At 37.1% G+C, this 15868-nt stretch overlaps 2 protein-coding genes across 2 annotated transcripts in view; one reads left to right on the top strand and one right to left on the bottom strand.

Moving 5' to 3' along the window:
- LOC149958411 (uncharacterized) overlaps positions 1 to 9638 on the top strand; it is a 218509-nt gene extending 208871 nt beyond the window's left edge. Inside the window, exons 2-3 of the mRNA XM_090164952.1 lie at positions 8439 to 8538; positions 9242 to 9638. Of these exons, the coding sequence (XP_090021078.1) occupies positions 8454 to 8538; positions 9242 to 9477 (321 nt within the window). The 5' untranslated portion in view covers positions 8439 to 8453 and the 3' untranslated portion in view covers positions 9478 to 9638. The remainder of the gene's footprint in view (positions 1 to 8438; positions 8539 to 9241) is intronic.
- The window catches only part of LOC149958410 (ras-related and estrogen-regulated growth inhibitor-like protein), a 319784-nt gene that overhangs the window by 264062 nt on the left and 39854 nt on the right, over positions 1 to 15868 (bottom strand). The window lies entirely within an intron of this gene.

The raw sequence follows: 15868 nt of genomic DNA, 5'->3' as shown, positions 1-15868 counted from the left end.
CATTGTGATAACTAAGTTTGTTTTTATATTTTCGTATCGTATCTCGAATAAATGTGTTGTTAAATTAGTATTGGCGTACCCCCAATAAACACTGGCTTCCGTCTAAGTATTTTAATATTTTTTTAAATTTTGAAAAAAAAATGAATTTCCCTTAATGGAAGCTATTCCTATTCCCTCCAAGCGGTCGATTTTGGAAACTGATAAAGGGCATTGGAAGCTATTCCTATTTCCTCCATGCGGTCGATTTTGGAAACTGATGAAGGGCATTGGAAGCTATTCCTATTTCCTCCAAGCGGTCGATTTTGGAAACTGATGAAGGGCATTAGAAGCTATTCCTATTTCCTACAAGCGGTCGATTTTGGAAACTGATGAAGGGCATTGGAAGCTATTCCTATTTCCTCCAAGCGGTCGGTTTTGGAAACCGATGAAGGGCAATGGAAAAATGCAAAATTTACTACTAGACCAAACAAATTCCACAATAATACCCATAGAATGACCCAAAAAAATGAAATAATATTCATTTGGAAATACATTTCACAGTGATTTCAAACACAGTAGGTGTAGACACGGAGAAACTTCGAATTCAGACTCCTCCCGGAACAATGTTTAACATAAATCATTGATTTAAACACTAACTGGAAATCCAGAAATACTCTTAAGGGGCCACACCAGCGTTTGAGCTGGTTTCCCGCCAGCTCAAATGAATAGGGACAGCACTGAGCATGGCGGTTAGTTGAAACTTCATTGGTGTTCTGTACGTCACTTAGCAAAATTGAACAAAACGTGAAACACTGTTGTGGACCTTTAATATCTGCCCCTTCTTAGCCGTAGTATCACTTCCGATCCCGGGCCAGTCTTTTGTCACTGCCAGGCGCTTTTCGAACCACGCGTGGGCAACGAACCACGCGACTTCCCCTTTTCAAAATTTTACCCCCTCCCAAACAGTGGTATCTCCGTTCTCGAAACGGACCCCCAAGATAAAATATTTTAGTTGGGCTACCTAGCGAGGATTGGGGTCCTTTTTGGGGAAACTATCGCTAAAGAAAGAGCCGGTTCTGACTGGGCTGTAGAGACACCGCAGAAATAGGACCAATCTTAACTCGCTTCCGCAGGGCGCAATGTCGATAGTATGTATCACACGTGGTGGCTGAGATACGGCAGAGAAAAATTTGAGGGGAGGGATTAGGGCTAAATCAACGCGGCAACCGCTGTCAACACCTAGTCATGTCTCCTGTCTATATCAATGTTACCAGAGTACACTACCAAAGGCAGAAACCACAGAGTTAGCTGCCTTTGGTAGTGTACTCAGGTAATATTTACTTTGAGTATAGGTGGTTCCAGGGCCGTGCAGAGGTATCCTGGGGCCCGGGGTCAAACTTACTCGCGGGCCCCTTCGATTTGCAACCCCCCCCCCCCCACTTGAGCCCTGAAAACTTTTCCCAAGTTATCTTGGTTTGCACCCCCCCCCCCTTGAGCTTCTCCGATGGGCCCCGGGGTTTAGGCCCCTCTGCCCCCCCCCCCCTCTGCAATCTTCAAAAGATTGTAAAGGCCATTTAGGACTCTTGGAAATTGCAATTGAATGGGATTTCTTTTTTAGAGGGCTAGATGACCAATTTTTAAAAATAAATAAAATTTGAAAAACATTTTCGGTCACATTTGGAGGCCCCAAAGGGTATTTTTTTAAACTCTTAGTGGCCCCTAAAAAAGGCCTAATTTTTTTCAACGTAGGCAAGTGCCTACTTGTGCCTACTGCTGGCGGGGCCACTGAAGCCGACGAATAGATTCGGTTAAATAACTAGAGCCTAGTTTGCTGTGTCCTCAAGACTTAGAAACGCAATAGGGCTATAGTTAATTTAAAAGGTCTCAACCGAGTTTGAATTTCGGTCGTTTACTTCCATACAGCAGATAAAATAGTATTGTTCCTTTAATTTTACGCGTAAGCTTTTGAAGCGGATAAATACTAAATAAATTATTAAAAAATAATATCTACTTGATTTTATTATTTAACTATTATACCAAAGAAATTATTTTTAAATAATTTTAAATGATGAGTTCGGATATAAACGTAACACTCTTTGAACGTCGCTAAAGCCAGGCAGCTGGTATTTGCGCGTTATGTGAAATCAGAGGCGGATTTAGGTGTTCAAATGCCCTAGACACTTAGCTCTAGATTAGTTTTCTCCCAAATTTTAAGCTCTCTTTTATCTCTTTCGTAGGTCCTAATGGTTTCGAAGGTCCTAGGCACTGTGCAAAAAGTGCCAAATGTTAAATCCGGCACTGTGTGAAACGATGAATGATATGCTTATTAGATTCTACAGCTTCATTGGTGTGCTTCTCGTCACCTTTTAAATTCGGGCAGTTCCCCTTTACGATTCAACACCACTGAAGACAATTAATGGTAGTGGAGTGTAGCGGAATCTCCAAAAGACAAAACCTCACTTCCTCACGAGCCAGCGGGCACTTTCCAATGGACAGGACACTTTCTGTAGAGGTCAATCCCCAAATAATAAGCACCAAACAGTGGTCATGCCAAACCAAAAAAATAATCCACTCGCTATTTCCAGTAACATACTTTCCATTTCCTCTTTACACCCAAAAGCTATTTTAGTTCAGTTAGTTAAAACTTTATCTAATCATTAAAATAGTTTTTCATGATTGCGAGATAGCGTTAGCTTTTGAGTTTTGGTTCGATACGTTACAGACAACAAACAGTCGCTTTAAAATATACCGAAATTATTTGATTAACATTTTTCCAGTATGGAAAATAATAATATCCCAGGCACTACTGCTAGGTGGTCTTTTTCTATTAAATAAAAAATTTATTTCATTTTTTAAATTCCGAAACGTTTAATATTTCGATTAATTGAAAAATGGTTTATATTTAAAACAATAGCTAAATGTGTGTAACTAATTTTCGGAAGATAACTCTATATCTGCCTAAACTGGAGCATTCAAAGAAATGTTTGTTTTCAATGTAAAAAAATGGTTTTTGGTTTTAAACTGAAACTAAAAGTGTGTTACATTGAGTGGGTTCATTACCGCCTTGGTTGAACACCACAATGACATGACCTCTGTTCGGTGATTATCAATTGGGAATCGTCCATGGTAAAAGGCCAGCTGGACCCGCGATGAAGTAGTCCATTGTGGACTCGTTTAACTTTAAGAATCTGCTATCCTCCACCATATCGTTAATTACCGTCAACCAATGGCGGCGCTAGGGGGTAGGCCAGGTAGGCCACTGCCTACCTTAAAATTTTGAGGGGCCCCAAAATCACCCTATAAGGGGCCCCAAATTGATCTAGAAAGGGTCTAAAAATTGTCCCAAGTAATAAATTTTTTTATAAATAACAATAAAACAATTGTCGATAATGTATTTCGAAATTTTCGAGGTATCTCCTAGTAAATAAAACCAGTTCTGTTATATTTGTACTCGTTTTACCGTTGTTAGAACTTTTTTTGTTCGTCATGTACATCAATACTTTATTTTATTGAAGCATTTCGTTGAGAAAAGGGGGGTCCCGGGTCGGGGGCCCATTTATTTGGTTTGCCTACCCCCTTGAAAATTCCTGGTGCCGCCACTGCCTTCAACAGCGTTGCATTGTTCAAGGGAACTACCCAATTAAAATTAACAAGAACCACGCGAATGATGGTGTAGAATATAATTGGAATATAATTAATGGTTTCACGTAACGCGCAAAATCGCAGCTCCGTTAAAACGAAATGACGGATGACGGCTGCCAGGTTTTGTCCACGTCGGAAATGTTTTCCTTTACACGCGGCAATACATTCGACTCTGAAGTTCACGAATTGAGTACACGGAATTTAAAATACACTCTATTTAATACGCTAGAAACACTATGTCAGATAGGTCAGTCATATTTTCGGAGTAACACCGAAAACTCTTAAATTGCTCCTAGCCTTATAGGCGAACTTGGCAGCCCTGAGCAGAATTTAAAGAGATAAAGGATTAGTTTGATCTATGAATATATCCAATGGTCAAGCCGAAAATGGGTACTTTTATAGTTTTGGAACTCGTTGACCTTCTTGTGAATACGGCCCGGAATCCACGTTGGCACTTAGTTTTTGAAAGGGCAGGATCAGTAACAGACGACAGATTTCTAAACCCTAAGTTTGAATTCATCAATACAAATTCTGGCATTTTCTCTTCACGGGGAAAATGAAAAGGATACTATATCACCATTTTCGATCCAATTAGCGAGAAAATCCATTTATTTATATTTAACTTGTTTAATTTAAGTATCTAAGACACATACTCGTCAACAGTCAAATATTTTATCACTTAATTAGTATGAAATGAGTTGATATTTATCTCTTGCTAGGCTGGGTCTCAGATATATCAATACACATGGATTATCTTATGTGTTAATCCTTGGTTTTTACACACAATCCTTAAGGATTTGTGTGTATTACGATCACCTACTGTGTAGCCGACGCCTCCGCCGCCGCCGTACACACGATTGCTCGCGGTACGTTATAGACACAAAGGCGATTGATATCTCAATCGGTAGGCACTATTATAGCCTCGACGGGATTTTCGTAATTTTTGTGATCGGAGCCCGAGAAGTTGGGCAAATGCCCAATTTACTATTTTTGGTGGTTTCGCTTTGTGTGGTATAATTTATTTAAAATTAAGTCCCATAACGTTAAAAAAATATTTTTGGTTAGTTTAGGATTCAGCGGATCTACAACTTCAGTTATATCAGTAAATACTAAATTTAAGTATAGTTTTCAGGTTAATTTACGGGACCCCAATTTTCGCGGTTTTATATTTTCGCCTAAAAGTCTACCTAACGTTCCTTAATTTAAGTCCGATTTTCATGAGAGTTATATTTTTGAATAGCTGTGGTTTCCATATAACCTAGATTTGCAATTACGTTGCTTAATTTTAATTCTAAGTGAGTTTTTTTGGACAGCGTATACGGACCCCCGCAACTTCCGACATTGTAAATACGCGTGCCTACAGAGTTCTAAACGCCATCCTTCTCGCATTTTTCAAGGCCGTTCGCATTCGCGCCGAGCTTTCAGCGTATACCCAGAAGTAACAATAAGTGTGACACTCAATGTTGTACGCACGTCTCACGCCCTTTTTACGCACGTCGTACAACAGGAAGGAAGTAAGTACGATTAGATCAAAAACCACAAGTTTTGTTACTTCTATGCCCATTCCAGCTTAGGTTGCAGTCGCGTTGAAAAAAAGTTAATTTTAAGTAAGTTAATTAGCCATTTCACGTCACACGTGAATTCTTTACGCGCTGAAGCTATATTAGCATTCGATTGAAAGCCTGCCTGAAATAAGAATAACGTACGACCAGGCGTGTAATAAATAAGTGTGACCCTAAATATTTGTTATACCCAGAAGTTAAGAATAAGTGTGCCACTAAATAATTTTTATGACCAGCTGCCATATACACGTTTACTCGCGGTACGTAGGCGATTGATATCTCAATCGGTAGGCACTATTTTAGCCACTTTAGAGATTTTGGTCGATTTTCAATTTAAATGTACCCCACCACCCGCGTTCGCACTATTGTCATATTTGAATTTCGTGCCAATTGATAAAGGTGCCATCTAACTCGTTCGCGTTTCACTACCTTATTTCCAAAACCAGGTAACTCGAAAAACTTGGTTTTTATACAAATTAAATTAAATTAAAGTGTTCGCGTTTCGCCACCTTCTTTTCAAAAACAGGTAATTCGAAAAACTTGGTTTTTATACAAATTAATTTAAATGGACGTGTTCGCCACCTTCTTTTCAAAACCAGGTAACTCGAAAAACTTAGTTTTTATACAAATTAAATTAAATGAACGTGTTCGCGTTTCGCCACCTTATTTTCAAAACCAGGTAACTCGAATAATTCTTTTCCCATAACATTCCTCTTGGGTTTATTAAGTTCATATTCAAGATGATTGAAAATTTTCCAAATTTAAATTTAATATTTAAAATAAAGTTAATACATCAGTAAGATTGTGTGTACTTAAATGTCCGTGACATCTTGTTTTCGTCAAGGTCAAATTTGTTTTTTGGTTAAGGTCCATCTGAGATAGTCGAGTTTTTCGATGCCCTCTTAATCGTTTTTTTAATTCGGGATTTTAGACCAGCTGTTAATCCCTCTTTACAGGATCCTCTGAAAAGTCTTATTTCTATGATTTTACCTGATAATCTTAAGACGGTCAGGTCAATCCATTTAAATATGGTCATGTCAATCCATTGAAATACGGTCATGTCAATCCATTTAAATACGGTTAGGCCAATCCCTCATACACTAATCTCCGACCACAAGAAAAATTTAGAGAGAATCACATTCAACGACGTAAAATTTAAAAACCCACACACCTTTTCACTTAACCCTTAAAGCCTTTAGCTGATATTTTGACTGGCAGTGTAATTAGGGGTTGCGTGTCTCAGAAATGCAATTTATTCATTGGATAGCTGATAAAATTCCCCCTCAGTGCTACCCCCCTCAACTGGATTTTCCAAGTGCATAAAATGGTAATCGCACCATTCGAAGCGCAGTTCCCGCAGCGCATCCACGAAATTATCTGTTCGCATCTGCACTTCCAAATCGGTAAGTTGATTCTTCTTCTTTTGTTGTACAACGAGCGACGTTTCCTTGTCGGCGACTGCACTTTTCAGAACGAGGCTTCTGATCAAAACACGGGCTTGAATAAGCACGTCTTTAATATTTATAAATACGTATAAAATTCTGAGCGAAAGTCCCATTCTAAAATTTAGAAAAAGGTATGAAATTTGTAGGAAAACCCCAAACTAAAATTTAGAAATAGTTATGAAATTCTATGCCAAAAAACCCCAATCTAAAATTTAGAAATAGTTATGAAATTCTATGCCAAAAAACCGTTCTAAAATTTCGAAATAGTAGTGAAATTCTGTGGGAAAACCCCGTTCTAAAATGTAGAAATATATGAAATACTGTGCGAAAACCACGTTCTAAAATTAGAAATAGGTATGTAATTCTATGCGAAAACCCCGTTCCGAAATTAAGAAATAGGTATGTAATTCTATGCGAAAACCCCGTTCCGAAATTAAGAAATAGGTATGTAATTCTATGCGAAAACCCCGTTCCGAAATTAAGAAATAGGTATGTAATTCTATGCGAAAACCCCGTTCCGAAATTAAGAAATAGGTATGTAATTCTATGCGAAAACCCCGTTCCGAAATTAAGAAATAGGTATGTAATTCTATGCGAAAACCCCGTTCCGAAATTAAGAAATAGGTATGTAATTCTATGCGAAAACCCCGTTCCGAAATTAAGAAATAGGTATGTAATTCTATGCGAAAACCCCGTTCCGAAATTAAGAAATAGGTATGTAATTCTATGCGAAAACCCCGTTCCGAAATTAAGAAATAGGTATGTAATTCTATGCGAAAACCCCGTTCCGAAATTAAGAAATAGGTATGTAATTCTATGCGAAAACCCTGTTCCGAAATTAAGAAATAGGTATGTAATTCTATGCGAAAACCCCGTTCCGAAATTAAGAAATAGGTATGTAATTCTATGCGAAAACCCCGTTCCGAAATTAAGAAATAGGTATGTAATTCTATGCGAAAACCCCGTTCCGAAATTAAGAAATAGGTATGTAATTCTATGCGAAAACCCCGTTCCGAAATTAAGAAATAGGTATGTAATTCTATGCGAAAACCCCGTTCCGAAATTAAGAAATAGGTATGTAATTCTATGCGAAAACCCCGTTCCGAAATTAAGAAATAGGTATGTAATTCTATGCGAAAACCCCGTTCCGAAATTAAGAAATAGGTATGTAATTCTATGCGAAAACCCCGTTCCGAAATTAAGAAATAGGTATGTAATTCTATGCGAAAACCCCGTTCCGAAATTAAGAAATAGGTATGTAATTCTATGCGAAAACCCCGTTCCGAAATTAAGAAATAGGTATGTAATTCTATGCGAAAACCCCGTTCCGAAATTAAGAAATAGGTATGTAATTCTATGCGAAAACCCCGTTCCGAAATTAAGAAATAGGTATGTAATTCTATGCGAAAACCCCGTTCCGAAATTAAGAAATAGGTATGTAATTCTATGCGAAAACCCCGTTCCGAAATTAAGAAATAGGTATGTAATTCTATGCGAAAACCCCGTTCCGAAATTAAGAAATAGGTATGTAATTCTATGCGAAAACCCCGTTCCGAAATTAAGAAATAGGTATGTAATTCTATGCGAAAAACCCGTTCCGAAATTAAGAAATAGGTATGTAATTCTATGCGAAAACCCCGTTCCGAAATTAAGAAATAGGTATGTAATTCTATGCGAAAACCCCGTTCCGAAATTAAGAAATAGGTATGTAATTCTATGCGAAAACCCCGTTCTAAAATTTAGAATTTTTTCAAAAGCGATATCCGTTTTGGATAGTTATATCTAAAGTGATAATGATTTCCCTTTTCAGATACAATTGTTCAAGATGCCACAAGTGAAATTATCCGTTCTTTTGGTCTTATCGATGGTCGGTGGTATTATGGCAGCACTCGAAGTAGGACCGAATAGCGGTAATTGAAAATAATGACAGGGCTCACCCCAGCCCATTTCTTAGCTGGGAGGGGAACGTAATATAATTCCCCCCTCCAACATTTTTGTCGGTTAAAAACTTCAACTTGCCCACACTTTCAATGTAGTCCAGGCAAATCAAGTATATGTTATTGTTCGTCACCGGTACAGACTTACCCAAAGCGAAGCGTTTTCTCCACTTCGCTTACAAACTTTAAGTCAAGCCAAACCAAGTCGTCTAGGTTGATTATAAAGGCAATTTTTCCCTTATTATAATTTTTGAAAACGAACAAACGACGTGATGGTGAGCGTGGTTAGGCTTAAGACAATTTTTTCTCCTTGACGCAAAAATTTCCGTCAGGCCATAAGTCTATGATATTGTTCCTTAAGTTTGTCACTTTGGGGAATATTTTGCTGAGAGCTAGTAACGGAGTGACGTCATTACAATAATTAAATCTCCCCCTAGCGAGGATCTGTCAAAGGCTACGTGTTTCGCGAGAGTGAGCGAGCGCAAAACGGCGACGACGCCCGTAATGCAGTCTTGCGAATAGCTCTGAACAAATGTTTTGCATTTACAGAAAAAAGTTCCATACTTATTTTACAATATTATACATTTATGGTTAGACCTAACACGAATTTTTCCGATCTTCATAGCAACGTTTTGGTCTTTTAACTGAATGTCTTTTCTTTTCCTTTCTTTTTAAGGTTGTGGCTGGAAAAACCTAAACGCGGTATGCGTAGACAAGAATAAGAGTTGCGTTGGAAAGAATAAGCTCCTCTGTGTTCCACCACCAGGATCGACTGCCGGGAATAAATGCCGTTGTCAATGTCAAAGCAACGAAGATTGCGAACATTCGAACCATTATTGTAGTTTAATCCATGACAACCATATTTCCAAATGTAGTTCTAACTTTTGCTTTTGTGGTTCGAAATGGGACTAGTGGAAAAACCTAAATTATATTCCTTTCTAAATGGATTTAGTTATATTAATACTATTACTCGAAACAAATAAACCTAATTATATATTATTTAGGAAAAAAATTATTTTATTGTATCATTAGGGAAAGGTATGAATACTAAAAATAAATAATATTTAATCCAATTTTATATATTAATCAAATTCGAAATAAACAAATCACACTGTAAAATAAAATTAATCTGATTGTAGCTACTGGGCGCCTATAAGAGTATTACACCCGCAGCATACCGGTGCTCAGGACGAAGTTAACTTACAGAGATCAAACTGCTAGCGCCATCTAAATGTTTGTTAAAATATGGTAAGTACTCGCTCGCCAACTCATCATCGCGATGCATTGTTTGAGTAACCGTAAAATAATTTTAATATAGAGTTTGTGCTACCGACAGTTATTCATTTTACTGCCAGAAATGATATTAAAGTTCTGGCAATCAAGCCCGAAACAACAACCACACCCCACATAAGGAGAACGACGCCCATTTTCGCGTGTACATTTCTCATTGGCTAGACGCTATAGCGCCTGCCACCATCGGAAGGGTAAACTCAAGAAAATGTCTTCCCCCTCCAGTAAAATGAAAGATGTCTGAAACGATGGCGGTATTGAGAAGTCTATTAAAGCTAGGAGTCAGGCTCCGAATACCTACAATATACATATATATTCAGAGAAGATGATCTGCTAAGCAGATCGAAACCGAGTAAGACAAGGCTTAATGCGTTTTTAATTAAAAATTTCATATATGCAAATTTAACGAAGTTTTTTTATTCTCAACAAATTTCAATGATATCTTACATATTAGAAGATAACAAGTGCTTTTAAATATAATTGATAATCACTATTTTCGTATATAGATATTTATTGTTAAAAAGTAAGTACATGTAACGTATATATTTAATTGAATATATATAAAAAAATAAAATTGTTCATATATTTCTTATTTGTAGCTAGTTTTTTAAAGGAAAAGTTCAGGTTGGGTAAGATTTGGATTTATTTGAAAGATCATGTTTAAATAAACTCAAAAATATCAGTCGTAAAATTGTATCTTTTTTTAATGACGAAAAATTAATTTTTAAACGAGCCAAATATACGCGCCAAGCGATCTGTGATTTTGTTTCCCGGTGACGTTTTAGGACTTTAATCACAAGTTGTTCACGCTATAACAGCGCTCTGTTCCCTGCGCGCGCTTGCTCCACGTGCGGTCTGCGGAGGGAAGGCGAAATAAAATGACCAAATGTTACAAATCTTTGATATCTTAATTTTATTTTCGACGGTCGAGGACCCAGATTTCTGGTTCCGACGTATATTACTAATCTCTTCAACAGATTGGCCTAGAATAGTAACCGACGGGAAATTACTCAAAATATCTAGTTTTATATTCATATGTGCTTTATAAATTGAATTGTTGATAAAGCGTAAAGATTTGTTTGGCACGCGCGGCGCGTTCCAGTTATACGAGACCTAAGCCTAAATTGCGCGATTTTAAAAGTTAGGATAGGTCGCAAATCGCTGACTAAGGTGCTGCTGGTGCTGGCGCTACACCTGGCGGCGAAAATTCAAACCCAAATACTTGGCGTTATTTTGCGTTTCAACTTCTTAGGCCAAAAACTATTTTTTCAAGACAAAATAAGGTACGTGTAAGTATATTGAACGTCTTAATTGTTGATCTTTTGATACGCAAATAAGGCGATATTTAAGAGTTATTTTTTAATAATTTGTAGAAATGAACATGTATAATTGTAGTTAATCTAAAACCGAGTCCGAGCCCGAGTTAACAATACCGTATTTTCGATTCCCCGGTACCACTCTGCCCTCTGCAGCACGATACCTCACACCAGTGCGGCAGTGCCGGATTAAGACCCTTGGGGGGCCTCTAGGCACTAGACTATCGGGGGGCCCCTTAGCAGCAGTAGCGGAGCCAGGGGGAGGCATGGGGTAGCTAACCAAACACATTTTGTAGAGTTTACAAAATCGAAACTGAATGACCATTTGGCCTCGCATTTTGTACAGGGTCCATCAAATATTTCAAAAACCATTTCCTCTGATATTTCCAGGTTTTCCAGAATAGTTTCGAGTATTTTCCAGGTGTACTTTTTAAAACAATAGGGGTCTCTAAAATGTTAAAGCATTACTGTTACACTTTATAATATAATATAATATAGTCAAGATTGAACGTATGAATCCAATACTTTATTTATAATAGTTCCGAAATTCGCCAATAGAGGGCAACAGTGTTTCGCTAGTGATCCCATGAAAAGTCCGTTTTTACCCTCCGAACACGTGACCCCCCCCCAGTGAGATATATCTGCCTCAACACAGAAGTCAAAACTTTGGAGATAGCGAGGTAGAAGCATTGAGTTGGGAATATTATTCTAGAGATCCAATCAAATCTGCTCCCCGCGAAACAAGTTTTTGAAAATTACGAGACACGTTAGCATATGACCCGTGGCGCCATCCATTATTTAAAAAAAAAATTGCCGGAAAACGCGTCTTATTTGAACGAACCATTGAGAGATAGACGGCGCCACGGGTAGAATGATAAACTGCCGTATTCTGCATGACCCCGCAAGTAAGAAGGGAAACGCCTACTTACTTCGGCCCTACCATTCGACGAGAGCTCACTGATTTCCCTCTTCTTCCCCTCTTGCTTTGCCAATTGAAGGGCTGCAGCGACGTCACTAGTGTGATGTGACTCTTGATGACCCATGTGCCGGAAATAACGTTAAAACGCCCTCTACTCCAAAATTAAGCGTACAGTGTCATCTAGTGATATTTTAGGCATGATAATTTGCAATGCCATCTATTTTTAATTTTTTATTCAAAACTTTTGTAATGCCATCTATTTTTCATTTTTTATTCAAAACTTTTGTAATGCCATCTTCTTACAAACCAAAACGTAATAGCCCTAAAACAATGCCATCTACTTTAAATTTCATTAACTTTAGAACAACATCTTTTAGGATAATAACAATAATTAAAAATAGCCTTCCATAGTAATCTGAATCTTGTTTGAAATTAAAACAGAAAAATAATATAATTATTTTTTACAATATTTTTATTACATATTCAGCTTTAGTGTACAATTTATTGAATAAAATTTACATAAAAAAACTGCCAACTTTGAGCACTCAGTTGCGCGGGAAAAACGGAAGAAGAGCTTCGTGAAGTTACCAACAAGTGACGAATAGTTCGTTTACTTTATGGAACTAAATTCTAGCAAGAAATATGAACCTGTAGAACATATAAAATTATGCACCTATAAGCCATATCGAAATGGGAACCTGTAGGAGTAGGGAGCTAGTGATTGTATTATCAGTAGCTACTAAGCGGCTGGAGCTCTGTTCCAACAGCCAAATGTAGGCGGTGTTGATAATTACACCTTTTATGTTGCTATAATTGGCTGTTTTCAAATAGGGATGGCTCTTAAATCCACTTATGGAAATAACTGTTCACCCATTCACACAAATAAATAAAGTTTTTTAATATTGTTTGGAAAATGTGTAGAAATTTGTGAAATAAATATTTGACTCTATTCGGTTTTGTGAAATATTTTCGTAAGCACTAAGCAATTGTTAAAAAATGGGTGATGAAGACCCTTCATATACTGTGGAGGAAGTGGAAGCTTCTATTCCCCATCTTAAGGAACCCAAATGTGAAGAGCTTCAGCGGCATAAAAGCAGTGCTCATAACTATAAGCAGAATAATCGATGGGAAACAGTTGCACTCGTGGTTAATCTGCTTTGCTAGCTCCCAAAATTTCCTCATCTGATTTTAAAATAATGGAACAACCTAAAAACTGATGCAAGAAATAACAATACTGGTGGCGGATAATATCCAGACATACTTAAAAATTAACCACTTAAAAGAAAACACTTGTACATATTATTGCATAAGTGTCGTACGGAGCAGTACCTTGTAGTATTTACATCTGAATAGGGGCTTTCTGTGAAAAATCTGCAATATATAAAGAGTTGTAATGATGCGAGGAGATAATTGTTAATAATAATCAGCCTTTTCAATCTGACTGCATCCAGAGGGAGTGAGACGTTCGGAAGTTTTATGAAGCTTCTGGAGTAGGGTAAAATTTTTAAGTAAAAAGCAATTGTGATAAAATAAATATTACCTTTAAGTATAATGCTAATGAATTAACTGATTTTAGTGCTCGTGATTGAAAAATATTCTTGCCAATGGCAACAGGACGGGGGAAATTTTTCAAAGTTCGAAAAAGTATATTCCATCGACACATCGGCCCTAACAGTAAATAAATAACATTAAAGTAAATATCATTCGTATTGACGTATTTTTAAGCCCCAGCCCTTGTGGATTAGGACACTAAGCCAACGTGCAAAGATATCACCCAAATATACATGCGAATGTGTATTATTGATTTGTGCAGAGTTCATTCGGTAGTATGCATCTGCAAATAAAAATATTTGTATTGCCAAATCAATAATATAATCATAATTTACAAAGAATATTGTACCATTGGCTCTTCAATTTTATAATTTTGTACTGGAAAGCCGCATGTGTTGATGAGCGTTACTGAACGTAGCCCAGTTTCGTGGTAACTAGACAAAACACGTTGAAAAGAGCCTTAACTGTAAAAGATAACGTAAATTAAAACCATATGTTTAACGATTGTAACGTACATATTAAATACCTGCTTCTCCAATGATGCGCTTAGCTCAACATTGAACAATTCCATGCTACCTTCGTTAAAAAGTTCTACTTCTTCCGCTAAGCCTATCGCTTCAATTCCCACGAGAGCAGCAATAACTCCCATTGCAGTTTCGGCAAAATTCACTTTACAAATGATATTAAAAATGACGGAAAATTTTAACCGGAAGTTAGGAATTCAAAACAAGCAATACGTCACACTAAAGCAGCCCTTCAATTGGCCAAGCAAGAGGGGAAAGAAGAGGGAAATCAGTGAGCTCTCGTCGAATGGTAGCGCCGAAGTAAGTAGGAGTTTCCCTTCTTACTTGCGGGGTCGTGCAGAATACGGCCGAAAGTTTTCTCGTCATTTGGGAGCAGACGGCAGTATTCTTAATTCTTAAAAACTTGTTTCGCGAAATACTGAAATCCGACGTTTTGATTGGACCTCTAGATTAATATTCCCAGCTCAATGGGTAGCTTGCACGATTTACGAACCTTGAATGGGTAGAAGCATGGCCACACTATCTCTAACAGAAAGCAGCCAGAGAAGTGTCCTTCAGTAATTCGTCCATGTTAGGAGCCACTTCGCGAAAAGCGGGACTATATGGAAGTTTCTCTAAACTATATCCTCTCTTTTGTTAATGGCTAAATGTTTTAAAATAATATTGTAACAACTATTAAACCTAAGTCTAATGGCGTTGATAGTTACGAACTTTGGGCTCTCATAGTTATTTTCCTTAATTTCACTGATTTTTCTGGAAAATTTTCATTTTCCCTGACTTTTTTGCTTTAAATCAATTTCCCTGATATTTCCAGGTTTTCACTGATTTCCATGTTTGTATGTGGAAAACGTTTTTTACCTCCCCCCCCCCCCCCTCTTTTTTTAACTCGATCTGAGTTTTCTGTATTTTCCCCGTCTAAAGCGAAGCACTTACAAACGTGATTGATTTTCACACGGTGTATACGACCACGTAACTAGAACCCAAAAAATGTCCTAGGAATAACTTAAAGGAATAAATTATAATTGGAGGAATGATTTTTTTACGTTTCAGATGTTTACTATAAGTCACTGTTGACTTGGCCCTTGCAACTCTCAACAATGTAAAATCAAATAATTAACAATAAACGAACTTGAACTTGAACTTGAACTTGAACTTTTCTAATTTTTGCAGCTTCAAATCTCTCAATAATTACAAAAAAATCTATATCTTTGATAAAATAATTGTCATTACAAATCAGGCTCAATACAATTACGACGTTCTTGATTCTTTACTCATTTTTTATGTGAACCAGTTTTGAAAATGATCGTTAACCTTCGCCGACAGAGCATGGTAATGAATGATAGATTCTCATTGCTATGGACACATTTTGAAAACATTATTATCTTAATATTCCTTTCATGATATCTAATTTTTTTTAATTTCTTTCAAGCTCGGTTAGTTCTTCGAGGTTTTGAGCATCTTCCTTAACTTGTTCGTGAAAATGAATGTAATTTTGATATTTTTCAATGAAACTGCGGGATAAGTTTCACTTACTAGCTAAGTCTTCGTTAAGGAAGTCAAATATAAAAGAAAATGTTTTGTGCACACTGTTGTAGGCAATAGCACGTTTGCCTAATTCGGTAATGAGGCTGTCACACGTAACAAAAAAAAATTAAACTTTTCTTGTGGGGTAAAGTTATGTTCCAAATTTGATGTTTCGTCAC

The sequence above is a fragment of the Leiobunum rupestre genome, chromosome 2 (assembly GCF_980474605.1).
Source record: "Leiobunum rupestre chromosome 2, qqLeiRupe1.1.hap1, whole genome shotgun sequence".
NCBI lineage: Eukaryota > Metazoa > Arthropoda > Arachnida > Opiliones > Sclerosomatidae > Leiobunum > Leiobunum rupestre.
This window is presented reverse-complemented; position numbering and strand designations above follow the sequence as displayed.